Consider the following 27,915-nt stretch of genomic DNA (forward strand, 5'->3'; position numbering starts at 1 on the left):
CACAGTTCCGCTGGAAGGAAGCTCCCTGGCTCTCCCCTGCAGTCTGAGAATACTACAGAAGGGTAAAAAAGAGAGGGGGGGGGGCACAAAATTTAGGCGCAGTATAGAGATATATATATGTAATATATATAAAAAAGCAGCTATAGGGAAAACACTCATTGATAGTGGGATGCCAGTGTTATATAGCGCTCTGGTGTGTGCTGGCATACTCTCTCTCTGTCTCCCCAAAGGGCTTTGTGGGGTCCTGTCCTCTGTCAGAGCATTCCCTGTGTGTTTGCGGTGTGTCGGTACGGCTGTGTCGACATGTTTGATGTGGAGGCGGAGCAGATGCCTGTAAATGTGATGTCACCCCCTGCGGGGTCGACACCTGAGTGGCTGGTGCTGTGGAAGGAATTACGTGATAGTGTCGACTCCTTACATAAAAGGTTTGACGACATACCTAATGTGGGACAGCCAGCTTCTCAGCCTGTGCCTGCCCAGGCGTCTCAAAAACCATCAGGGGCTCTAAAACGCCCGCTACCTCAGATGGTTGACACAGATGTCGACACGGATACTGACTCCAGTGTCGACGACGAAGAGACTAATGTAACTTCCAGTAGGGCCACACGTTACATGATTGAGGCAATGAAAAATGTGTTGCACATTTCTGATGTTAACCCCGGTACCACAAAAAAGGGTATAATGTTTGGAGAGAAAAAACTACCAGTAGCTTTTCCTCCATCTGAAGAGTTAAACGAAGTGTGTGAAGAAGCGTGGGCTTCCCCTGATAAAAAGATGGTAATTTCTAAGAGGTTACTAATAGCGTACCCTTTCCCGCCAGAGGATAGGTCACGCTGGGAAACATCCCCTAGGGTGGATAAAGCGCTCACACGCTCACTACCGTCTCCGGATACGGCCGCCCTGAAGGAATCTGCTGATAGAAAGCAGGAGGCTATCCTGAAATCTATATATACACACACAGGTGTGATACTGAGACCGGCTATAGCTTCAGCCTGGATGTGCAGCGCTGCTGCTGCGTGGTCAGATTCCCTGTCAGAAAATATAGATACCCTAGACAGGGACACTATTTTGCTGAACGTAGAGCATTTAAAAGACGCACTTTTATACATGAGGGATGCACAGAGGGATATTTGCCGGCTGGCATCCAAAATTAGTGCTATGTCGATTTCTGCCAGGAGAGGGTTATGGACTCGGCAGTGGACAGGTGATGCAGATTCCAAACGACACATGGAAGTTCTGCCTTATAAGGGTGAGGAATTGTTCGGGGATGGTCTCTCGGACCTCGTTTCCACAGCAACAGCTGGGAAGTCTACATTTTTGCCCCATGTTCCCTCACAACCAAAGAAAGCACCGTATTATCAGGTACAGTCCTTTCGGCCCAATAGGGGCAAACGGGTTAAAGGCGCGTCCTTTCTGCCCAGAGGCAGAGGTAGAGGGAAAAAGATGCAGCATACAGCCAGTTCCCAGGAGCTAAAGTCCTCCCCCGCTTCCTCTAAGTCCACAGCATGACGCTGGGGCTCCACAGGCAGAGCCAGGTACGGTGGGGGCCCGTTTCAAGCATTTCAGCCATCAGTGGGCTCGCTCACGGGTGGATCCCTGGATCCTTCAAATAGTATCTCAGGGGTACAAACTGGAATTCGAGACGTCTCCCCCCCGCCGTTTCCTCAAATCTTCCTTGCCAACCACTCCCTCAGGCAGGGAGGCAGTGTTACAGGCAATTCAAAAGCTGTATTCACAACAAGTGATAGTAAAGGTGCCCCTACTTCAACAAGGAAGGGGTTACTATTCCACAATGTTTGTGGTACCGAAACCGGACGGTTCGGTGAGACCCATTTTAAATTTGAAATCCTTGAACACATATATCAAACAATGCAAGTTCAAGATGGAATCGCTCAGGGCGGTTATTGCAAGCCTGGACGAGGGAGATTACATGGTATCGCTGGACGTCAAGGATGCTTACCTACATGTCCCCATTTACCATCCTCACCAGGAGTACCTCAGGTTTGTGGTACAAGATTGTCATTACCAATTCCAGACGTTGCCGTTCGATCTCTCCACGGCTCCGAGGGTCTTTACCAAGGTAATGGCGGAAATGATGATACTCCTTCGAAGGAAGGGAGTTTTAATTATCCCGTACTTGGACGATCTCCTGATAAAGGCGAGGTCCAGAGAGCAGTTGTTGGTAGGGGTAGCACTATCTCGGGAAGTGCTACAACAGCACGGCTGGATTCTAAACATTCCAAAGTCACAGCTGGTCCCTACGACACGCCTGCTGTTCCTAGGGATGGTTCTGGACACAGAACAGAGAAAAGTGTTTCTCCCGGAGGAGAAGGCCAACTAGCTGTCATCTCTAGTCAGAGGCCTCCTAAAACCAAAACAGGTGTCGGTGCATCACTGCACGCGGATCCTGGGAAAAATGGTAGCTTCCTACGAAGCGATTCCATTCGGCAGGTTTCATGCAAGAACCTTTCAGTGGGACCTGTTGGACAAGTGGTCCGGATCGCATCTTCAGATGCATCGTCTGATAACCCTGTCTCCAAGGACAAGGGTGTCTCTGCTGTGGTGGCTGCAGAGTGCTCATCTTCAAGAGGGCCGCAGATTCGGCATACAGGGCTGGGTCCTGGTGACCACGGATGCCAGCCTTCGAGGCTGGGGAGCAGTCACACAGGGAAGAAACTTCCAAGGACTATGGTCAAGTCAGGAGACTTCCCTGCACATAAATATTCTGGAACTAAGGGCCATTTACAATGCCCTAAGTCAGGCAAAACCCCTGCTTCAAAACCAGCCGGTACTGATCCAATCAGACAACATCACGGCAGTCGCCCATGTAAATCGACAGGGCGGCACGAGAAGCAGGACGGCGATGGCAGAAGCCACAAGGATTCTCCGATGGGCGGAAAATCACGTGTTAGCACTGTCAGCAGTGTTCATTCCGGGAGTGGACAACTGGGAAGCAGACTTCCTCAGCAGGCACGACCTCCTCCCGGGAGAGTGGGGACTTCATCCAGAAGTCTTTCAAATGATTGTAAACCAGTGGGAAAAACCACAGGTGGACATGATGGCGTCCCGCCTAAACAAAAAGCTAGAAAAATATTACGCCAGGTCAAGAGACCCGCAGGCGATAGCTGTGGACGCTCTGGTAACACCGTGGGTGTACCGATCGGTTTATGTGTTCCCTCGTCTGCCTCTCATACCCAAGGTACTGAGAATCATAAGAAGGAGAGGAGTAAAGACTATACTCGTGGCTCCGGATTGGCCAAGAAGGACTTGGTACCCGGAACTTCAAGAGATGCTCACGGAAGACCCGTGGCCTCTACCTCTAAGAAAGGACCTGCTCCAGCAGGGACCATGTCTGTTCCAAGACTTACCGCGGCTGCGTTTGACGGCATGGCGGTTGAACGCCGGATCCTGAAGGAAAAAGGCATTCCGGATGAAGTCATCCCTACCCTGATCAAAGCCAGAAAGGATGTAACTGTGCAACATTATCACCGTATTTGGCGTAAATATGTTGCGTGGTGTGAGGCCAGGAAGGCCCCTACAGAGGAATTTCAACTGGGTCGTTTCCTGCATTTCCTGCAAACAGGACTGTCTATGGGCCTAAAATTGGGGTCCATTAAGGTTCAAATTTCGGCCCTGTCAATATTCTTCCAAAAAGAACTAGCTTCAGTTCCTGAAGTTCAGACGTTTGTCAAGGGGGTACTGCATATACAGCCTCCTTTTGTGCCTCCAGTGGCACCTTGGGATCTCAATGTAGTTTTGGGATTCCTAAAATCACATTGGTTTGAACCACTCACCACTGTGGACTTAAAATATCTCACATGGGAAGTGGTAATGCTGTTAGCCCTGGCTTCAGCCAGGCGTGTATCAGAATTGGCGGCTTTATCCTATAAAAGCCCTTACCTAATTTTTCATACGGATAGGGCAGAATTGAGGACTCGTCCTCAATTTCTCCCTAAGGTGGTTTCAGCATTTCACTTAAACCAGCCTATTGTGGTGCCTGCGGCTACTAGGGACTTGGAGGATTCCAAGTTGCTGGACGTAGTCAGGGCCCTGAAAATATATGTTTCCAGGACGGCTGGAGTCAGAAAATCTGACTCGCTGTTTATCCTGTATGCACCCAACAAGCTGGGTGCTCCTGCTTCTAAGCAGACGATTGCTCGTTGGATTTGTAGTACAATTCAGCTTGCACATTCTGTGGCAGGCCTGCCACAGCCAAAATCTGTAAAAGCCCATTCCACACGGAAAGTGGGCTCATCTTGGGCGGCTGCCCGAGGGGTCTCGGCTTTACAACTTTGCCGAGCAGCTACTTGGTCAGGGGCAAACACGTTTGCTAAATTCCACAAATTTGATACCCTGGCTGAGGAGGACCTGGAGTTCTCTCATTCGGTGCTGCAGAGTCATCCGCACTCTCCTGCCCGTTTGGGAGCTTTGGTATAATCCCCATGGTCCTTTCGGAGTCCCCAGCATCCACTAGGACGTCAGAGAAAATAAGAATTTACTTATCGATAATTCTATTTCTCATAGTCCGTAGTGGATGCTGGGCGCCCATCCCAAGTGCGGATTGTCTGCAATACTTGTACATAGTTATTGTTACAAAAATCGGGTTATTATTGTTGTGAGCCATCTTTTCAGAGGCTCCTCTGTTATCATGCTGTTAACTGGGAGACAAATCACAAGTTGTACGGTGTGATTGGTGTGGCTGGTATGAGTCTTACCCGGGATTCAAAATCCTTCCTTATTGTGTACGCTCGTCCGGGCACAGTATCCTAACTGAGGCTTGGAGGAGGGTCATAGGGGGAGGAGCCAGTGCACACCAGGTAGTCCTAAAGCTTTTACTTTTGTGCCCAGTCTCCTGCGGAGCCGCTATTCCCCATGGTCCTTTCGGAGTCCCCAGCATTCACTACGGACTATGAGAAATAGAATTATCGGTAAGTAAATTCTTATTTTCTCATAGTCCGTAGTGGATGCTGGGCGCCCGTCCCAAGTGCGGATTGTCTGCAATACTTGTATATAGTTATTGCTTAACTAAAGGGTTATTGTTGAGCTATCTGTTGAGAGGCTCAGTTGTTATCATGCTGTTAACTGGGTATTGTATCACGAGTTATACGGTGTGATTGGTGTGGCTGGTATGAGTCTTACCCGGGATTCAAAATCCTTCCTAATTGTGTCAGCTCTTCCGGACACAGTATCCTAACTGAGGTCTGGAGGAGGGTCTTAGTGGGAGGAGCCAGTGCACACCAGTAGTCTAAAAGCTTTCTTCATAGTTGTGCCCAGTCTCCTGCGGAGCCGCTAATCCCCATGGTCCTTACGGAGTCCCCAGCATCCACTACGGACTATGAGAAATAGAATTACCGGTGAGTAAATTCTTATTTTCTAGGTCGACAGGTTAAAAGGTCGACATGAAATTTTCACTTTTTTCCTTTTTTTGAACTTTTTCATACTTAACGATCCACGCGGACTACGATTGGGAATAGTAACCTGTGCCGAGCGCAGCGGCAGCGGAGTCAGGCACCTCGCCTGAAGCATGCGAGGGGACACGGTGCATTAATTGGGCTTCCCGGTCACTGTACGGAGAAAACGACACCAAAAAAACATGAAAAACGCATGTCGACCTTTTGACCTGTCGACCTAGAACATGTTGACCTAGAAACCCTGTCTACCTTCAAACCCTGTCGACCTAGTGACTGTCGACATATAATGGTCTACCTAAACATTGTCGACCTAATGATCCACACCCGGTTAAGCACCATCGGGGAGAGTTAGGGATTGTAAACTTCGGGATCCCACGGTCTGTATTCTGACCGCCGGCATTTCAGCACCAACTACTTTTAAATAATGTCATAATATGTGAACTGTATTTTCATTGTATAGTTATAGATTCAGCAAACTTTTTTTTTTTTTATATATAGTTTATTCATTCATGATGTTGCTTACTGTGTATTTTTTATATTAATGTTTTTCACAGCATACCACCGATGAGATGTGTTTGTGTCATTATGTCAGAAAGGCTTGGAATCACATTGTTAATAGTTGACGGATCAGGCAGTGTATTAGATGGGAGTGACTGACAATGTTGGTGAAATCCACTAGCGCTTGTCAACTCATTCTACTTTATTCTATTCATTATTTTTAATCTAGTCCAGAAGTTCCCAAACTCTGCTATTACAGTCCAGGCTTTAAGTATATCCATGCTTGTGCCAAGATGGTTAAATCTTTAAACCCTGGACTGTAGTGGCGGAGTTCGGGAACATGTGATCTAGCCGTTTGGCTGGTATGAGGATGAATCTTTTTTTTATTATGGTAAATCCCATTCAGCATATTTTGCCTGTGATGGGCGGTGGATGCGTTTTCTAGTGAACTTTCTGTTTTTACATATCTTTCTGAGAAACAATACAATAGGTAGAGATCAGTTTAATAATTGCCCATACTCTCTGGGTCAAGCCTTCTACATGTTTACGTCTTGCTAGAACCACATTTCCATTACCCATCATTTTATGTGTATTACAAGGCTCAAAGACACGAAAGATTCCTTTCCCAACACGTAATCCATTCACATGGCTCTTCCTACTGGTGTCCTGCCCCAACTACACATATGAGGTAAGAAGCTGAGAATAATAAGAATTTACTTACCGATAATTCTATTTCTCGGAGTCCGTAGTGGATGCTGGGGTTCCTGAAAGGACCATGGGGAATAGCGGCTCCGCAGGAGACAGGGCACAAAAAAGTAAAGCTTTTACCAGATCAGGTGGTGTGCACTGGCTCCTCCCCCTATGACCCTCCTCCAGACTCCAGTTAGGTACTGTGCCCGGACGAGCGTACACAATAAGGGAGGCAATTTGAATCCCGGGTAAGACTCATACCAGCCACACCAATCACACCGTACAACTTGTGATCTAAACCCAGTTAACAGTATGATAACAGAAAGAGCCTCTTAAAGATGGCTCCTTAACAATATAACCCGAATTTGTTAACAATAACTATGTACAGTATTGCAGATAATCCGCACTTGGGATGGGCGCCCAGCATCCACTACGGACTCCGAGAAATAGAATTATCGGTAAGTAAATTCTTATTTTCTCTATCGTCCTAAGTGGATGCTGGGGTTCCTGAAAGGACCATGGGGATTATACCAAAGCTCCCAAACGGGCGGGAGAGTGCGGATGACTCTGCAGCACCGAATGAGAGAATTCCAAGTCCTCTTTTGCCAGGGTATCAAATTTGTAGAATTTTACAAACGTGTTTTCCCCCGACCACGTAGCTGCTCGACAGAATTGTAATGCCGAGACCCCTCGGGCAGCCGCCCAAGATGAGCCCACCTTCCTTGTGGAATGGGCCTTAACAGATTTAGGCTGTGGCAGGCCTGCCACAGAATGAGCAAGTTGAATTGTGTTACAAATCCAACGAGCAATCGTCTGCTTAGAAGCAGGGGCACCCAACTTGTTGGGTGCATATAGTATCAACAGCGAGTCAGATTTTCTGACTTCAGCCGTCCTTGAAATGTATATTTTTAAGGCTCTGACAACGTCCAACAACTTGGAGTCCTCCAAGTCGCCAGTGGCCGCAGGCACCACAATAGGTTGGTTCAGGTGAAACGCTGATACCACCTTAGGGAGAAAATGCGGACGAGTCCTCAGTTCTGCCCTATCCGAATGGAAGATTAGATAAGGGCTTTTATAAGATAAAGCCGCCAATTTAGATACTCTCCTGGCGGAAGCCAGGGCCAGTAACATAGTCACTTTCCATGTGAGATATTTAAAATCCACCTTTTTCAATGGTTCAAACCAATGGGATTTGAGGAAATCTAAAACTACATTTAGATCCCACGGTGCCACCGGAGGCACCACAGGAGGCTGTATATGCAGTACTCCTTTAACAAAAGTCTGTACCTCAGGAACTGAGGCCAATTCTTTTTGGAAGAATATTGACAGGGCCGAAATTTGAACCTTAATAGATCTCAATTTGAGACCCATAGACAATCCTGATTGTAGGAAATGTAGGAAACGACCCAGTTGAAATTCCTCCGTCGGAACACTCCGATCCTCGCACCACGCGACATATTTTCGCCAAATGCGGTGATAATGTTTCGCGGTGACTTCCTTCCTTGCCTTAATCAAGGTAGGAATGACTTCTTCTGGAATGCCTTTCCCTTTTAGGATCTGGCGTTCAACCGCCATGCCGTCAAACGCAGCCGCGGTAAGTCTTGAAAGAGACAGGGACCCTGTTGTAGCAGGTCCCTTCTCAGAAGTAGAGGGCACGGGTCGTCCGTGACCAACTCTTGAAGTTCCGGGTACCAAGTCCTTCTTGGCCAATCCGGAGCCACTAGTATTGTTCTTACTCCTCCTCACCGTATAATCTTCAATACCTTTGGTATGAGAGGCAGAGGAGGAAACACATATACTGATTTGTACACCCAAGGTGTTACCAGTGCGTCCACAGCTATTGCCTGTGGATCTCTTGACCTGGCGCAATACTTGTCCAGTTTCTTGTTGAGGCGAGACGCCATCATGTCTACCATTGGTCTTTCCCAACAGTTTATTAGCATGTGGAAGACTTCTGGATGAAGACCCCCCTCTCCCGGGTGAATATCGTGTCTGCTGAGGAAGTCTGCTTCCCAGTTGTCCACGCCCGGGAAGAACACTGCTGACAGTGCTATTACGTGATTCTCCGCCCAGCGAAGAATCTTGGCAGCTTCTGCCATTGCACTCCTGCTTCTTGTGCCGCCCTGTCTGTTTACATGGGCGACCGCCGTGATGTTGTCCGACTGAATCAACACCGGTTTTCCTTGCAGGAGTGGTTCCGCCTGGCTTAGAGCATTTTAGATTGCTCTTAGTACCAGAATGTTTATGTGAAGAGACTTTTCCAGGTTCGTCCATACCCCCTGGAAGTTTCTTCCTTGTGTGACTGCTCCCCAACCTCTCAGGCTGGCGTCCGAGGTCACCAGGATCAAATCCTGTATGCCGAATCTGCGGCCCTCCAATAGATGAGCCTTTTGCAACCACCACAGAAGATATACCCTTGTCCTTGGCGACAGGGTTATTCGCAGGTGCATCTGAGGATGCGACCCTGACCATTTGTCCAACAGATCCCTTTGGAAAATTCTTGCATGGAATCTGCCGAATGGAATTGCTTCGTAAAAAGCCACCATTTTTCCCAGGACTCTTGTGCATTGATGTACAGACACCTTTCCTGGTTTTAGGAGGTTCCTGACAGGTCGGATAACTCCTTGGCTTTTTCCTCGGGAAGAAAAACCTTTTTCTGAACCGTGTCCAGAATCATCCCTAGGAACAGCAGACGTATCGTCGGAAAACAGCTGCGATTCTTGGAATATTTAGAATCCAGTCGTGCCGTCGAAGAACTACTTTAGATAGTGCTCTTCCGACCTCCAACTGTTCTCTGGAACTTGCCCTTTTTAGGTCGTGCAAGTAAGGGATAATTTAGATGCCTTTTTTCTTTGAAGAAACATCTTTTCGGCCATTACCTTGGTAAAAAGGCCCGGGGTGCCGTGGATAATTCAAACGGCATCGTCTGAAACTGATATTGACAGTTCTGTACCACGAACCAGAGGTACCCTTGATGAGAAGGACAAAATTTGGACATGGAGGTAATCCTTGATGTCCAGGGACACCATATAGTCCCCTTTTTTCCGGTTCGCTATCACTGCTCTGAGTGACTTTATCTCGATTTGAACCTTTTATGTAAGTGTTCAAAACATTTTAGATTTAGACTATGTGTCACCAAGCCGTCTGGCTTCAGTACCACAATATAGTGTGGAAAAATAATACCCTTTTCCTTGTCGTAGGAGGGGTACTTTGATTATCACCTGCTGGATATACAGCTTGTGAATTGTTTCCAATGCTGCCTCCCTGTCGGAGGGAGCCGTTGGTAAAGCAGACTTCAGGAACCTGCGAGGAGAAGATGTCTCGACTCTCCAATCTTTACCCCTGGGATAATACTCGTACGATCTAGGGGTCAACTTGCGAGTGATCCCACTGCGCCCTGAGACTCTTGAGACTACCCCCCCACCTTGAGTCCGCTTGCACGGCCCCAGCGTCATGCTGAGGACTTGGCAGACGCGGTGGAGGGCTTCTTTTCCTGGGAAAGGGCTGCCTGCTGCAGTCTACTTCCCTTACCTCTATGTCTGGGCAGATATGACTGGCCTTTTGCCTGCATGCCCTCATGGGAAAGGAAAGATTGAGGCTGAAAAGACGGTGTCTTTTTTAGCTGAGATGTAACTTGGGGTAAAAAAGGTTGGATTTCCCAGCTGTTGCTGTGGTCCCCAGGTCCGATGGACCGACCCCCAAATAACTCCTTCCCTTTATACAGCAATACTTCCATCTGCCGTATGGGATCTGTATCACCTGACCACTGTCGTGTCCCTGACATCTTCTGGGAGATATGGACAACGCACTTATCTTGATGCCAGAGAGCAAATATCCCTCTGTGCATCTCACATACATATATATAGAATGCATCCTATTAAATGCTCTACATGAATAAAATATTTTCAGTCAGGGAATCCGACCAAGCCAACCCAGCACTGCATCTCCAGGCTGATGGCGATCGCTGGTCGCAGTATAACCACCGTATGTGTGTATATACTTTTTAGGATATTTTTCCAGCTTCCTATCAGCTGGCTCCTTGAGGGCGGCCGTATCTGGAGACGGTAACGCCACTTGATAAGCGTGTGAGCGCCTTATCACCCTAAGGGGTGTTTCCCAACGTACCCTAATTTCTGGCGGGAAAGGGTATAACGCCAATATTTGCTATCGGGGTAACCCTACGCATCATCACACACTTCATTTTATTTTATCTGATTCAGGAAAAACTACAGGTAGTTTTTTCCACTCCCACATAATACCCTTTCTTGTGGTACTTGTAGTATCAGAAACACGTAACACCTCCTTCATTGCCCTTAACGTGTGGCCCTAATGAGAAATACGTTTGTTTATTCACCGTCGACACTGTATTCAGTGTCCGTGTCTGTGTCTGTGTCGACCGACTGAGGTAAATGGGCGTTTTTAAAACCCCTGACGGTGTTTCTGAGACGCCTGGACCGGTCCTAATAGATTGTCGGCCGTCTCATGTCGTCAACCGACCTTGCAGCGTGTTGACATTCTCACGTAATTCTCTAAATAAGCCATCCATTCCGGTGTCGACTCCCTAGAGAGTGACATCACCATTACAGGCAATTTCTCCGCCTCCTCACCAACATCGTCCTCATACATGTCGACACACACGTGCCGACACACAGCACACACACCGGGAATGCTCTGACAGAGGACAGGACCCACTAGCCCTTTGGGGAGACAGAGGGAGAGTCTGCCAGCACACACCAAAAACGCTATAATTATATAGGGACAACCTTATATAAGTGTTTCTCCCTTATAGCATCTTTTATATATATACAATATCGCCAAAATCAGTGCCCCCCCTCTCTGTTTTAACCCTGTTTCTGTAGTGCAGTGCAGGGGAGAGCCTGGGAGCCTTCTCTCCAGCTTTTCTGTGAGAGAAAATGGCGCTGTGTGCTGAGGAGATAGGCCCCGCCCCTTTTACGGCGGGCTCGTCTCCCGCTATTTTTGAAGTTAGGCAGGGGTTAAATATCTCCATATAGCCTCTGTGGGCTATATGTGAGGTATTTTTTGCCTCTAATAAGGTTTTTATTTGCCTCTCAGAGCGCCCCCCCCAGCGCTCTGCACCCTCAGTGACTGTTGTGTGAAGTGTGCTGAGAGGAAAATGGCGCACAGCTGCAGTGCTGTGCGCTACCTTTATGAAGACTCAGGAGTCTTCAGCCGCCGATTTTGGACCTCTTCTCTCTTCAGCGTCTGCAAGGGGGCCGGCGGCGCGGCTCCGGTGACCATCCAGGCTGTACCTGTGATCGTCCCTCTGGAGCTAGTGTCCAGTAGCCAAGCAGCAAATCCACTCTGCACGCAGGTGAGTTCACTACTTCTCCCCTAAGTCCCTCGTTGCAGTGATCCTGTTGCCAGCAGGACTCACTGTAAAGTAAAAAACCTAAGCTAAACTTTCTCTAAGCAGCTCTTTAGGAGAGCCACCTAGATTGCACCCTTCTCGTTCGGGCACAAAATCTAACTGGAGTCTGGAGGAGGGTCATAGGGGGAGGAGCCAGTGCACACCACCTGATCTGGTAAAAGCTTTACTTTTTTGTGCCCTGTCTCCTGCGGAGCCGCTATTCCCCATGGTCCTTTCAGGAACCCCAGCATCCACTTAGGACGATAGAGAAAATATTGGTTACCATGCGCCAGCTGCAGGGTGGCATGGAGTCAGACTCTGCTCTTACATATGGTATGTAGGCCCAAATGTATTAAGCCTAAACAAGAAATAAAGTTGAGACGGATAAAGGGGCAGATGTATTAAGCCTGGAGAAGTGATAAAGCAGTGATAAGTGGAAGGTGATAACGCACCAGCCAGTCAGCTCCAACATTGGCTGGTGCGTTATCACCTTCCGCTTATCACTGCTTTATCACTTCTCCAGGCTTAACACATCTGCCCCAAAGAGTGATAAAGTACCAGCCAACCAGCTCCTAACTGTCATTTCTCATATGTCATAGAGGATGCTGGGGACGACATCAAGACCATGGGGTATAGACGGGATCCCCAGGAGACATGGGCACTCTAAAGACTTTTCATTGGGTGTGAACTGGCTCCTCCCTCTATGCCCCTCCTCCAGACCCCAGGTTTAGAAATGTGCCCAGGTCGACTGGATGCACTCTGAGGAGCTCTACTGAGTTTCTCTGAAAAGACTTATGTTAGGTTTTTTATTTTCAGGGAGATCTGCTGGCATCAGAATCCCTGCTTCGTGGGACTGAGGGGGCAGAAGTAGGAACCAACTTCCTCAGAGTTTCATGGCTCTGCTTCTGGCTGACAGGACTCCATTAGCTCCTGAAGGGAACTGAACGCTAGCCGTGTCTAGATGCGCACTCTCACAGCACGCCGTCACCCCCCTCACAGAGCCAGAAGTCAGAAGACAGGTGAGTATGAGAAGAATGATCTTCAATCAAGTAAATGACGGCTGAGGTGTGGCGCGGCTGGCGGGAGCGCAGCTCGCCATTGCTGCCCACACACACAGGCACTGCAGGGTGCAGGGGGAGGGGGGGCGCCCTGGGCAGTAAGAAAAATACCTCAAACTGGCTAAAAGGGGGCATAAGATGCCGCTGGCACAGCCCTACCCCGCCAGTATAAATAATAAGTCAATATACTGAGTGTAAGGACGCGCCATTGTGGGGGCGGAGCTTCTTCCTCAGGCAGCCAGCACACTACTCAGCGCCATTTTCTCTCTCTCCCCAGGCTGCAGAGAACACGCTGGTCATCTCCTCCACTTCTGACAAGTACAGGGTGCTATAAAGGAGGGGGGGGGGGGCACAAAGCGAATGTGGTGCATTTGATAGTGTACATTACTATTTAAAAGCGCTTTTGGGCTGTGGACATACTGTGTTCACAGGCAATACTGGCGCTGGGTTTGTGAACTGGCTGCTCCTATCCTGTGTCCCTCTGACAGATTTTACTGTGGGTCTGTCCCCAAAATAAGTCCCAGTGTGTCTGTTGGTGTGCTGTACACGTGTGAGGCATGTCTGAGGCAGGGAGTTCCTCCCCGGAGGAAGCCATTTTAGGGAGACAGAGTTGTAATGTGGTGGCGCTACCGGCACACCAAGAGCCTGCATGGGTGAAAGAGCTACGTGACAGTATGCATCTGATTAACCGTAGATTGGATACGTCTGAATCTAAGGCTGGAGAAAATCTGTGGAAGATGTGATTTTTCAGGATGCTGTTCCTTATGTGGGCGGCCCCTCTGGGTCACATAAGAGACCATTTGCAAATGTTGTAAACACTGATACCGACACGGATTCTGATTCTTGTGTCGACAATAGTGAATCCAGAGAGAGAGATCATAAATTGGCAAAAAGTATACATTATATGATTGTGGCTATAAGGGAAGTGTTGGAGGTTACAGAAAACACTCCTGTACCTCAGGAGAAAGCTTATTTATGTAAGGAAAAGAAATCCAAAGTCACGTTCCCTCCTTCACACAAACTAAATGCTCTGTTTGAAGGGATGTGGGTGAATCCTGATAAAAAATGTTGTATTCCCAAAAGGATTCACATAGCTTATCCTTTCCCGGTTGAAGACAGGAAAAAATGGGAGTCACGACTGTGTTAGACAGTGCACTTTCCAGGTTGACAAAGAAGGTAATTCTCCCTGCTCCTGACACGGCTTCTCTTAAAGAGCCGGCAGACCGCAAAATGGAAACGACATTGAAATCCATTTGTTACCAATGTTACACTGCTCAGGCCCACTATTGCCTGCGCATGGGTGAGTCGCGCTATTGAAAAATGGTCAGAAAGCATGTCATCAGAAATTGACACGATTGATAAAGATAAGATACTCCTTAAGTTAGGGAATATCAAGGACGCTGCCGCCTACATGCTGGAAGCAATGAAGGATATTGGACTCTTGAGTTCACAAGCCGCTACCATGGCAGTATCGGCTAGGTGGGCGTTATGGATTCGCCAGTGGAACGCGGATGCAGATTCCAAAAGAAACATGGAGGCTCTCCCATATAAAGGTGAGGCCTTATTTGGCGATGGCCTGGATGCGTTAGTCTCAGCGACTACCGCAGGTAAGTCAACATTTTTGCCCTCTGCGCCTGCACCGGCAAAAAAGACCTATCACCCGCAAATGCTGTCCTTTCGGCCCAATAAATACAAAAAGACGAGAGGTTCCTCCTTCTTAGTAGGTAGGGTAAGGGGAAACAAACCCCCAGGTTCCCAAGAGCAAAAGTCTACCCCTAATTCTGCCAAATCCCCAGTATGACGCTGGAACTCCCTTGCGAGAGGCAGCTCGGGTGGGGGCACGTCTCAAACTCTTCAGCCAGGATTGGATTCTGTCTGGCCTGGACCCCTGGGTGTTGCAAATAGTATCCCAGGGATACAAACTAGAGTTTCAAGACGTTCCCCCCCCCCCCCATGCCGATTTTTCAAATCGACCTTGGCAGCTTCTCCGCCAGAGAGAGAAGCAGTAACAGCGGCAATCCAAAAATTATGTCAAAACCAGGTCATAGTCCTGGTACCGTTGTCCCAACAAGGGCGGGGTTTTTATTCAAGCCTCTTTGTTGTTCCGAAGCTGGACGGCTCGGTCAGACCGATCCTAAATCTAAAATATCTGAATTTCTTCCTGAAAGGGTTCAAGTTCAAGATGGAATCACTTCGGGCGGTGATTGCCAGTCTGGAGGAGGGGGACTATTTGGTGTCGGTGGACATAAAGGATGCTTACCTGCATATTCCTATTTATCCTCCTCACCAGGCTTATCTGAGATTCGCGATTCAGGATTGCCATTACCAATTCCAGACGTTACCTTTCGGTCTCTCCACGGCGCAGAGGGTATTCACCAAGGTGATGGCGGAGATGATGGGCCTCCTTCGTCAGAAAGGAGTCAATATAATCCCTTATCTGGACGACCTCCTGATAAAGGCGAGATCCAGGGAGCAGTTATTACAAAACATATCCATCTCCCTGTCAATACTCCAACAACACGGGTGGATCATAAATTACCCAAAGTCACAGTTGGAACCGACGACAAGGTTGTCTTTCCTCGGGATGATTCTGGACACAGAAGTTCAGAGAGTATTTCTTCCGCCGGAAAAGGCTCTGGAAATCCAGAAAATGGTAAAACAGATATTGAAACCATCAAGTGTGTCGATCCATCAGTGCATTCGGTTGTTGGGGAAGATGGTGGCGGCCTATGAGGCCATACAGTTTGGCAGGTTCCATGCCAGAGTATTCCAGTGGGACCTGTTGGACAAGTGGTCGGGGTCACACCTACACATGCACAGAAAGATAATCCTGTCGTCAAAAACCAGTATTTCGCTCCTGTGGTGGTTGCACAGCTCTCACCTGCTAGAGGGATGGAGGTTCGGGATTCAGGACTAGGTCCTAGTAACCACGGATGCAAGTTTCCGAGGCTGGGGAGCAGTCTCTCAGGGAGATAACTCCAGGGACGTTGGTCACAACAGGAAGCCTGCCTTCACATAAATGTTCTGGAGCTAAGAGCCATTTACAACGGCCTTCAACAAGCGGTACATCTTCAAGACCGTCCCGTGCAGATCCAGGTGGACAATGTAACAGCAGTCGCATACATAAACAGGCAGGGCGGAACGAAAAGCAGAGCGGCAATGGCAGAGGCGATAAAAATCCTCCGCTGGGCAGAAAAACATCTACAAGCTCTGTCGGCAATATTCATTCCGGGAGTAGACAACTGGGAAGCAGACTTCCTCAGCAGACACGATCTCCATTCAGGAGAGTGGGGCCTCCACCACGAAGTCTTCGCAGAGGTGACAAGTCTATGGGGAGTTCCTCAAATAGACATGATGGCGTCTCGTCTCAACAAGAAGCTTCAGAGATACTGTTCCAGGTCGAGAGACCTTCAAGCAGTAGCAGTGGATGCACTGGTGACCCAGTTGGTGTTTCCGTCAGTGTATGTTTTCCCTCCACTTCCGGTGATCCCAAAAGTACTCGGGATCATAAGAAAGACAAGGGTTCGAGCAATCTTCATTGCCCCAGACTGGTCAAGAAGGGCTTGGTACCCAGATCTTCAGCAGTTACTCATAGGAGATCCTCGGCCTCTTCCTCCTCGGGAGGACCTGCTGCAGCAGGGGCCGTGTGTGTACCAAGACTTACCGCGGCTACGTTTGACGGCATGGCTGTTGAGCGCCGTATCCTAGCCAGTAAGGGTATTCCTAAGGAGGTCATCCCCCCCCCCCCCCTTATTCAGGCCAGAAAGGGAGTAACGTCAAAACATTACCACCGTATTTGGAGAAAATGTGTCTTGGTGTGAATCCAAGAAAGCTGCTACGGAAGAGTTTCACTTAGGACGTTTTCTCCATTATTTTTTTTTTTTTTTTTTTTGCATGATGATGTGGAGACGGGCCTACGATTGGAATCAATCAAGGTCCAGATTTCAGCCTTGTCATTGTTCTTCCAAAAACTATTGGCCTCTCTTCAAGAGGTTCTGTACATCCAGCCTCCATTCGTGCCTCCAGTGGCACCATGGGACCTTAACGTGGTATTGCAGTTCCTTCAATCGGATTGGTTTGAGCCTCTACAAAAGATAGAGTTGAAGTTTCTCACTTGGAAAGTGGTGATGCTTTTGGCATTGGCATCCGCAAGGCGGGTGTCTGAATTGGGGGCCTTGTCTCACAAGAGCCCTTACCTGATTTTCCATGAAGATAGGGCAGAGTTGCGAACTTGCCAACATTTTCGTCCAAAGGTGGTTTCTGCTTTTCACATAAACCAACCTATTGTGGTGCCAGTAGTTACTGACACATTCACTGATTCAAAGTCTCTAGATGTGGTTAGAGCTTTGAAAATCTATGTTGCTAGAACAGCTCGTATACGGAAAACAGAGGCTCTGTTTGTCCTGTATGATCACAACAAGATTGGCTGTCCTGCTTCCAAGCAGACTATTGCACGTTGGATTAGAAATACGATTCAGCAAGCTCATACTACGGCTGGATTGCTGTTACCGACGTCTGTAAAGGCCCACTCCACTAGGAAGGTGGGCTCATCCTGGGCTGCTGCCCGGTGGGTCTCGGCATTACAACTTTGCCGAGCAGCTACTTGGTCAGGGTCAAACACATTTGCTAAGTTCTACAAGTTTGACACCTTGGCCGATGAGGACCTAAAGTATGGTCAATCGGTGCTGCAGGGTCATCCGTACTCTCCCGCCCGTCCTGGAGCTTTGGTATAGACCCCATGGTCTTGATGTCGTCCCCAGCATCCTCTAGGACGTATGAGAAAATAGGATTTTGATAACCTACCAGTAAATCCTTTTCTCCTAGTCCGTAGAGGATGCTGGGCGCCCGTCTCAGTGCGTACTTTACCTGCAGTTTAGTTATTACAGTTACACAAGTTGTGTTATCTTGGTTTCAGCATGTTGCTGCAATTAGTTCATGCCTGTTGGCGTGTGTTTTGTTGAATGCCATGTGTGCGGCATGGTTGAGGGTGTGAGTTGGTAGATATCTCACCACTAGTTAAGTAATTCCTTTCCTCGAAATGTCAGTCTCCCTGGGCACAGTTCCTACAACTGGGGTCTGGAGGAGGGTCATAGAGGGAGGAGCCAGTTCACACCCAATGAAAAGTCTTTAGAGTGCCCATGTCTCCTGCGGATCCCGTCTATACCCCATGGTCTTGATGTCGTCCCCAGCTTCCTTTACGGACTAGGAGAAAAGGATTTACCGGTAGGTTATCAAAATCCTATTTTTTCAAGCACAGCCTGTGACATGGCAGTTAGGAAGCTGATTGGTCATTTATCACTCTTTATCTGTCTCCACTTTATCTCTTGTTAAGGCTTGATACATTTGGGCCAAAGGCTGTAATATGTAACCGGTCTGATTTTGTGTCTCAGGTGGGCTCCTGGTTTGGCTTTGCTATCATGACCCAATGTCTTCCTGGTGAGTATCAGAAATTAATTATTATTATTATTAATAACCTGACCTTGGGGTGTTGGTGGAACTTCATCTAGTGAATTCCCAAATGCGGCCTACATCAAATAGCCATGTCCTGGAGAGAGCCTACATAAATATGATCTTTGACCATGGCTGCACATTTCTTTTTCATCCACTAGGGGTCACTGGAGTACTCTTGGCATATGGACGGCTTCCGTAGGAAACAGGGCACTGAATATTTAAATTTAGAACACTCCACCCCTCCATATCCCCGAGTACCTCAGTGTTTTTTCTGTGCTCGAAGTAGCAACAGGTCAATGTGGCTGGGTCCACGATTTTTTTGAATATTTTTTGTTTTAAGTGACTTTTTCTTTTTTTTCATACACATCCCTTTCCCCCTTCCAAAAGGCAGGGTCAGGGATAGTGCAAGCTGCTAATAGCAGCTGTGGCGTGTCGGTCCTCACTGAATGAGCACCCTCACAGCCAAACAGATCCTCCTGCACAGGCTGGCCGGCGCTTGCAGAGAAGCCCCGTCGGAGCCTCACCACAAGCAGCAGGAGTCAAGGTATGTTGAACGGGGCGGTCAGCTCCCGCTGCCGCCCTGCTGTGTGGGGACATTGTTTGACTGACGCCGGGATCCGTCTGCAGACGCCGCCGCTGCTCCGGCCCCCACCGCTGCACGGCCGCTGTTCACAGCGCTTCAAGACGCGCTCCCCGCTCTCAGTTCCTGCGCGTCCCGCTACCCGGCTACCGCTGGCGGCCCCACACGCTGCGCTGCCCGCCCGCACTGCATCCGCAACGGAGCATGCAGGGGGGAGAGGGGGAATTATACTGTGATTATGTAACAGAATCAGCGGCATGAGAGGGAAAACCTGCAGCAACAGCAGTATGCTAGGCTGCAGGGTTAATTACACAGGATTTCATATAAATGTCACTTTAACCTGCACTGTGATTATATGGGTAAGCATGGCAGCCATTTCTAACCATGCTTCCTGTGTCTTCCTGTTGTGATTCCAGAACGTTCCAGTACTACATCTCTACTCCACCGGAGGCGCAGGGGTGTTAGTGGGAATTTGGGATCACATTTCATAGTACTGGCCACGTGTATTGCACTTGGCCAGATATATATATATATATAGAGACACCTTGGTACTATTTTACTGAGTCGTGCAAGTGTCTGTTTTTTGTGTATTGTATTGTCTGTCGCCATAATGAGTAAGGCACCAGCAAAAACTAAAAAGCATAATTGCAAAGTCTGTAGCAGTGTGTTACTGGATGGATCTACCACATGTACAGTATGTTTTGTGGATTCGGTTCTGAATAAACATTCTGCTCCGGTTTTAAAGACAATTTCCTCCCCGGACCCTCCATGGGAAATGCTAGCCAATGTACTGGCTGGGTTGCAATCAGAATTGACCGCCGCTCGACAGGAGCGGGAAACGGCAAGATCTGAGTCTAGAGGGAGACCGCCAGAACTACCAGAGGGGTCTCAGCCTTGCGAAAGGTCCAAATCCATTTTGGGTAGACGGGATAAATTTCATATGTGTTATGATTTACCAGTTTCTGTTATGTTGCATTCTGACGATTCCATGCCAGACCTCACGGCACAAGATGAGGGTGAGGAGGGCGAAGTGGAGTCAGATAGTGAGGATTTTAACAGGAATTGATAATCTCATCAGAGCGGTGCGTCAGTCTCTGAAGTTTACAGAAACTGAGGAGCCTCTCACAAATGATCAGGTCGTATTTACTAAACGACAGAGAACTCCAATAAGTTTTCCTGTGTCTGAGTCTCTTAATAAGATGTTAGTAGAAACTCGACAGATTCCAGATAAACGGTTTTCTATACCTCGCAGATTTAAGTCTAGTTACCCGTTTCCAGACTCGGTGACATGTACATGGGAGAATCCACCTATAGTTGATTCGTCAGTGTCGAAGCTTACGAAGAAATTAACCATACCAGTGCCAGCGGCTACTACGCTTAAAGACCCTTCAGATCGCAAAATAGAAACTATGCTAAAGTCCATGTATGTAGCAGCTGGAGTGCTGCTGGGACCTGGCTTGGTTGGTATCTGGGTCACTAAGGCGCTCATAGTATGGATAACAGAACTTAAGTCTGCCCTCCATGACGAACACCTTATACTTCTTGCTGATCAAATGTGTGAGGCTGCGGAGTATCTCTGTACAGCTTCTACTGACGTCTGTCAGCTCACTTCTCGTATTTCATCGTTGCTAGTTACGGCACGACGAGCACTCTGGCTGCGTTCTTGGCAAGCGGAGGCAGAGGTCAAACGAGGTATAGAGGCGTTACCTTACGATGGCAAGAAGTTGTTTGGTCCTGAATTGGACACATGGATTTCTGAGGCTACGGGTGGAAAGTCTGTTTTCTTACCATTGCCTCCACCGTTACCAAGAAGGAGGTACTCTGGACCTTCGTTCAAATCCTTTAGACCGCAGTCCTTTTCCGGACGTGGCAGAGGAACAGCCACGCCTGGTAGACGTGGACGTGGTTTCCAACAAACCAACACAAGTCGTCAGGACGCTAAGGTTACCGACAAGCCAGTGGCATGACGGGCTACCAGCCCATCTCGGTTCTCCGATTGTGAGAGCACGCCTTCAGACGTTCCATTTGGCGTGGTTCCAGACATCCGCGGATGGGTGGATCCGCAATTTAGTGTTAAAAGGTTACAAAATAGAGTTCGACTGTCTTCCGCCACTGCGGTTTTTCAAGACAGGATTGCCTCTGTCGGACGACAAGAGGGCGGTTCTGCAAATTGCCATTCAGTCCCTACTGGATTCAGCAGTTTTGATTCCGGTCCCTGTACACCAACAGGGTCAGGGTTATTATTCCAGTCTGTTTGTGGTACCGAAGCTGGATGGCTCAGTCAGGCCAATATTGAACTTAAAGGGTCTCAATCGGTACGTAACTTACTACAGATTCAAGATGGAATCTCTGCGCTCAGTGATTGCAAGTTTAGAGCCAAAGGAGTTCATGATTGCGCTAGATCTCAAGGATGCGTACTTACACATTCCGATTTGGCAGCCTCATCAGAGGTTCTTGCGGTTTGCAATACGCCAGAACCATTACCAGTTTCAGGCTCTACCGTTTGGCCTATCGTCAGCGCCTCGGGTATTCACCAAAGTGATGTCTGTGATGATATCTCATCTCAGATCCCTGGGAGTGACAATAGTTCCGTATTTGGACGATCTGCTCATCAAAGCCCCGTCTCAACAGATACTTCTCCAACATGCGCTGCTAATGTACAATGTACTGGTTCACCACGGTTGGATTGTCAACTTCAAGAAATCACATCTAATTCCGTCTCAACAGCTTCAATTACTAGGTATGATTTTTGATACGGTCAATCAAAGAATTTACCTACCACAACAGAAAGTACAGATTATTTGCCATCTGGTACAATTAGTGCTCAAGCCATGCACAGTCTCTGTACATTTGTGCATTCGCCTCTTAAGAACAATGGTGGCGGCTTTCGAAGCGCTTCACTTCGGAAGATTTCACTCGCGTCCATTTCAACTGGATGTGCTCGCACAGTGGTCGGGCTCACATCTGCAGATTCACCACAGGGTGAGGTTGTCGCCAAGGGCAAGGGTGTCTCTGCTCTGGTGGCTCAAGGAACACAATTTAACCGCAGGGAAACTGTTCGGCGGCTGGAATTGGATAATTCTAACGACGGACGCAAGTCTCAGAGGTTGGGGAGCTGTAGTTCAAAATTGTCACCTCCAGGGTCTCTGGGCGGATCACGAAAGATTGCTGTCTATAAATGTCCTGGAACTCCAGGAGAATGGGCATTAAATCCAGAAGTGTTTCACATGTTGGTTCAGCGGTAGGGTTACCCTCAGGTGGACCTGATGGCGTCTCGCCACAATCACCAAACGCTACAGTATGTGTCCAGAACGAGAGACCCAAAGGCAGTGGCGGTGGATGCTCTCACCGTCGCGTGGTCGTACAGCCTCGTATATCTGTTTCCACCATTTCCGCTGCTCCCTCTGGTGCTAAAACGGATCAAAAGAGAGTCTGTCACAGTCATACTAGTGGCGCCTCATTGGCCTCGGAGAGCTTGGTTCTCGGATCTCCGCGGACTACTCGCAGACGATCCTTGGCCGCTCCCACTACGTCCGGACCTGTTACAACAGGGTCCGTTCCTTTACCCCGATTTAGCGCGGCTGCGTTTGACGGGGTGGCTGTTGAGACCGCCCTCTTAATAAGAGAGGGCATTCCAGTATCGGTGATACCAACCATGTTGCGAGCTAGGAAGCCGGTTACGGCAGCTCATTATTACAGAATTTGGCGTGCCTATTTAGGTTGGTGTGAAGCTCGGAAGTTTCCGACATCATCTTTCAAGTTATCCCGTCTTTTGTTATTTCTACAGACAGGGTTAGATGGAGGACTGCGTTTATCTACACTAAAGGTGCAGGTATCTGCGTTGTCAATTTATTTTCAAAGACGATTGGCTCTATTGCCGTTGGTACACACTTTTCTACAAGGTGTCCTCAGAGTACAGCCTCCATTCATTCCACCTACAGCGCCATGGGACTTGAATCTGGTTTTAGATTTCTTACAGTCTTCATTTTTTGAACCCTTACAGCAAGTGGATATAAAGTTTCTCACTTGGAAAACAATTTTTCTTCTAGCCTTAGCTTCGGCAAGGCGTGTTTCAGATTTGGGTGCCTTGTCATGCAAGCCACCGTATTTGGTGTTTCATGATGGCAGAGCGGAACTTCGGACGATCCCGCTTTCTTACCAAAGGTAGTGTCATCTTTTCACATCAATCAACCAATAGTAGTAGTAGTTCCTGTGTTAACAGCACATTCTGGAACTCTGGATGTGGTACGCGCATTACGCGTTTATGTATCCCGAACGTCTACAGTTCGTAAGACGGATACGTTGTTTGTTCTCTATGATGCTGCCAAGATGGGTTGGCCAGCTTCTAAGCAGACCTTATCCAGATGGATAAAACTGACTATACGTCAGGCTTACCTTAATGCAAGGTTACAGCCGCCTACATCAGTAACAGCTCATTCCACACGTTCTGTGGGAACTTCATGGGCAGCTGGTCGTGGAGCTTCTACGACGCAGCTTTGCCGTGCGGCTACATGGTCTTCAGTGCACACGTTTGTGCGCTTTTGCAAGTTTGATACGTTTGCGGCATCAGCATCTAGCTTTGGCCGCCTAGTGGTGCAGGTGCCAAACAGCTCTCCCGCCCACGGGGGAAGCTTTGGTACGTCCCAAGAGTACTCCAGTGACCCCTAGTGGATGAAAAAGAAAATAGGATTTTGGTACTTACCAGGTAAATCCTTTTCTTTGAATCCATAGGGGGCACTGGACGCCCACCCAGAGCAGTTTTACCTGGTTTGTGGTAAGTTCAGAGGATCTTATGGTAACACACTCTCACCGACTGGTTCAAATTATCAAGTGCTGGTTATGGTGTCAACTGTTTAGTTGTCAGTAACGTTATGTGTCAACTTCGTTGTTGTCCGTTATGTTATATGTAATACTCCATTGTCAACCTCTCTATAGTTCCTGTTCGGCTCAGTAAAAAACACTGAGGTACTCGGGGATATGGAGGGGTGGAGTGTTCTAAATTTAAATATTCAGTGCCCTGTTTCCTACGGAAGCCGTCCATATCCCAAGAGTACTCCAGTGCCCCTATGGATTCAAAGAAAAGGATTTACCTGGTAAGTACCAAAATCCTATTATTACTTAGTGTCTGGTGGGGTTGTAGTTAATATACCGGCTGTCGGGAACCCGGCGTTCAGGATTCCAATGCCATTAAAATGCCAGCGGTCGGAATACCAACTGTCTCCTGGTATTCCCACTGGTGTGGACCCACCACTCGAGGGGGAATAGAACCTGTGGCGAGTGAAAACAGCCACCGGGCCTGAAGAGTGGTAAGCGCAGAGAGCCCGTGAGGGGACTCGTTCCTCTCACTGCTGGTATTATGACTGACAGGATGCCGCTGACGGCATCCTGTCAGCCGGGATACCGTCTCCATCCCATCTTGTGGGATTCTGCCTTGTTCATTCACTAAATGCCGCGTACCATGACTCGGATACCGCAAAATACTGCTGCGGACTTGGGTTAGAGGATGGACGATGGTGATATTATTTTACACTTTCTAGGTTAGGAGATTAATGCAACTGCAATTTATGAGTCCAGACTCTTGATCCAGGACTTTTCTTTTTTCTGTATATTTTCTTGTAAGGTGCAATTAAATTCACCCAGCAGCCAATAACCGTTAACTACAGCTATTAGCTGGGGCTGGAAATGTTGGTGGTGGTAAGAGACATTGCAATGAATGGGGTAGGGTTGCTGTAGCAAAGGTAACTGTACTAGTCAAATGTCAGGTAGAATCTGATTGATTGCTATAGGGGCACAGTACATTTTATGAACAATTACAAAAATGTCTTGTGTTTCGTTTCATTGCTTTGTCATTTTGCTTCCATGATGTGGTTATATCAAAGGGTCATATTTAATACATTTTTTCGCTCTATCTCAGTCGCCCTCTTCACTTTGGTTGGATTCATCCAGATGACAATATGGGCCAAAGGAAAACATCGCAGCTACCTGAAAGAGTTCAGAGACTACCCACCTCTCCGTTCACCCATAATCCCTTTCATCCTGTGACCTTTGTCTCCCTAGTGCAACCTGTTTGATCCATTCATAACCCTGACCTCTAGCCTCCCACAAATGCACTGAGCTGAAAAGCCCTGCACTGAAGTCGGCAGTCCTGTCTTATCTCGGGCTGTCCCTGGAATAATCAGTCGCATTTTTTTTGTGTGACGAAGGGATGAATTTTATTGGTTCAACTTGTCAGCGCGGTATGGTATTAATAAACCAAGGAGATATTACAAGTACATGGTGGATATTTTAATTGGTTGTTCTAATCTCATTAGTTTGGACGTCATTAATTAAAGTATTCTCAATGTGTAATGCACCTGTCGCACCAGCGACCTTATTGTGTGCTGAAGAAATACTCATGGGAACTTATCCTAGGACCAGTAACGACAGGAGGCTGTGCCACTATGCTGCGGCTGGATTCTAGTAAATCTGTTGGTCGCTATCTCATGAGGGTTGGTTCCTCTCACAAAATAGCTGCCTCTCCCTGTGATTGATAGGGGTCAGCATTTGTTACCATTGTTCCAAACAGAAGTATACCATTTTGCAGTGGTAATGATTTTGTCCACCTCACTTCTGCTTTAGTGACTGGAAGAGGGGTGGTGCTCCTAATTGAACAATCTAGTCTAAAGGTGCATACACACAGAGCGATTTTGACTATGAGCAATTTTGTCTGAGCTATTTACCTTAAAGGGGCAGTAGGCGATTTTGACTATCTTTACCAGCAATTTTGACTAAGGGGGTCATTCTGACCTGATCGCATGCTAGGTTTTTTCGCTGCAGTGCGATCAGGTCACAATTCGGCAAAACTGGACATGCGTATGCACCGCAATGTGCAGGCGCGTTGTACGAGCACAAAGCGGATCGTTGCTGAGCGATGAATTTAACAAAGAATTAATTCACACATACGATCACAAGGAGATTGACAGGAAGAAGGCATTTGTGGGTAGCAACTGACTGTTTTCTGGGACTGTTTGGGAAAACGCAGGCGTGTCCAAGCATTTGCAGGGCGGGTGTCTGATGTCAATTCCGGACACAAACAGGCTGAAGTGATCGCAGCGGCTGAGAAAGTTCTGGGCAACTCAGAAACTGCACAAAACCTTTTTGTACCGCTCGGCTGCAAAAGCGTTCGCACACTTGCAAAGCGAAAATGGGCGGCGACTATCTGATCGCAGCGCTGCAAAAAGTAGCTAGTGAGCGATCAACTCTGAATGACCCCCTAAGTGTGCAAGCGATTTTGGCTATGGGCGATTTTGACTAACTCATTTAAATAGGGGGATGCTTTTACTTTTCTAGCGACATAGTGAAAATTTACTTGCCTCCAGCAATAGCAACCTGGCGGGGACGTGCATCACTGTCACTTGCTGTGTACACACAGAGCGATATGCACTAACTTTCTTAGCAATTTTGACTAGTCAAAATTGCTGAGCCATGTCGCTCCGTGTGTACGCACCCTAACTGCTGTCTATATGCTGTTTATATTTTTGTGGTCAATAATTATACCACCTGTTTCCTGAAAACCTGACCTGTTGGGTACATGTTGGTTGCAGTTGAACACCACTTTCCTGCTCAATGACAGTTGGAGGGAAATATTGATGTGTGGTTGTTTTAGTTTGAAAAATGACACCATACACCAAATTTCCACTTAACATTACATAAACCCAGAAACTCCCAACACCTGAATATATGCAGTAGGAGAGTGAAAATGTCATTTTGTGTGGTGCAGCACTATATGTCTCCTTACAGTAGCCCCTGGTGGAAGGCTGTGTATATTACACTATGTACACTTTAGTGTAGCCAATACTTTAATTAACCCTCCATAAGTAAGTGTGACTTCAGCAGCATTAAAACTGGTATAGAAATGTTTCTATATATGTATGTTATAAAATAGGCCTAGATTGCTATTACAGCTGTATTGGTCTTGTAATACAGGTTGAGTCTCCCTTATCCAAAATGCTTGGGACCAGAAGTATTTTGGATAGCGGATTTTTCCGTATTTTGGAATAATTGCATACCATAATGATATATCATGGTGATGGGACCTAAGTCTAAGCACAGAATGTATTTATATTTCATATACACCTTATACACACAGCCTGAAGGTCATTTTAGCCAATATTTTTAATAACTTTGTGCGTTAAACAAAGTGTGTGTATATTCTCAAAATTCAGTTATGTTTCATATATACCTTATACACACAGCCTGAAGGTCATTTAATACAATATTTTTAATAACTTTGTGTATTAAACAAAGTTTGTGTACATTGAGCCATCAGAAAACAAAGTTTTCTCTATCGTCCTAGTGGATGCTGGGGTTCCTGAAAGGACCATGGGGAATAGCGGCTCCGCAGGAGACAGGGCACAAAAAGTAAAGCTTTCCGATCAGGTGGTGTGCACTGGCTCCTCCCCCTATGACCCTCCTCCAAGCCTCAGTTAGGTTTTTGTGCCCGGCCGAGAAGGGTGCAATCTAGGTGGCTCTCCTAAAGAGCTGCTTAGAGAAAGTTTAGCTTAGGTTTTTTATTTTACAGTGAGTCCTGCTGGCAACAGGATCACTGCAACGAGGGACTTAGGGGAGAAGAAGTGAACTCACCTGCGTGCAGGATGGATTGGCTTCTTGGCTACTGGACATCAGCTCCAGAGGGACGATCACAGGTACAGCCTGGATGGTCACCGGAGCCTCGCCGCCGGCCCCCTTGCAGATGCTGAAACATGAAGAGGTCCAGAATCGGCGGCAGAAGACTCCTCAGTCTTCTAAAGGTAGCGCACAGCACTGCAGCTGTGCGCCATTTTCCTCTCAGCACACTTCACACGGCAGTCACTGAGGGTG

At 47.8% G+C, this 27,915-nt stretch overlaps 1 protein-coding gene across 4 annotated transcripts in view; it reads left to right on the forward strand.

Moving 5' to 3' along the window:
• TECR (trans-2,3-enoyl-CoA reductase) overlaps positions 1-25,328 on the forward strand; it is a 164,197-nt gene extending 138,869 nt beyond the window's left edge. For all 4 annotated transcript variants that reach the window (XM_063931729.1, XM_063931730.1, XM_063931728.1 and 1 more), the window contains 3 exons: positions 6,509-6,597; positions 18,416-18,461; positions 24,971-25,328. In XM_063931729.1, coding sequence (XP_063787799.1) covers positions 6,509-6,597; positions 18,416-18,461; positions 24,971-25,098 — 263 coding nt within the window. In that variant the 3' untranslated portion in view covers positions 25,099-25,328. The remainder of the gene's footprint in view (positions 1-6,508; positions 6,598-18,415; positions 18,462-24,970) is intronic.
• The last annotated feature ends 2,587 nt before the right edge of the window (positions 25,329-27,915 follow it).

This window comes from Pseudophryne corroboree, chromosome 6 (assembly GCF_028390025.1).
Source record: "Pseudophryne corroboree isolate aPseCor3 chromosome 6, aPseCor3.hap2, whole genome shotgun sequence".
In the NCBI taxonomy this organism is placed as follows: Eukaryota; Metazoa; Chordata; class Amphibia; order Anura; family Myobatrachidae; genus Pseudophryne; species Pseudophryne corroboree.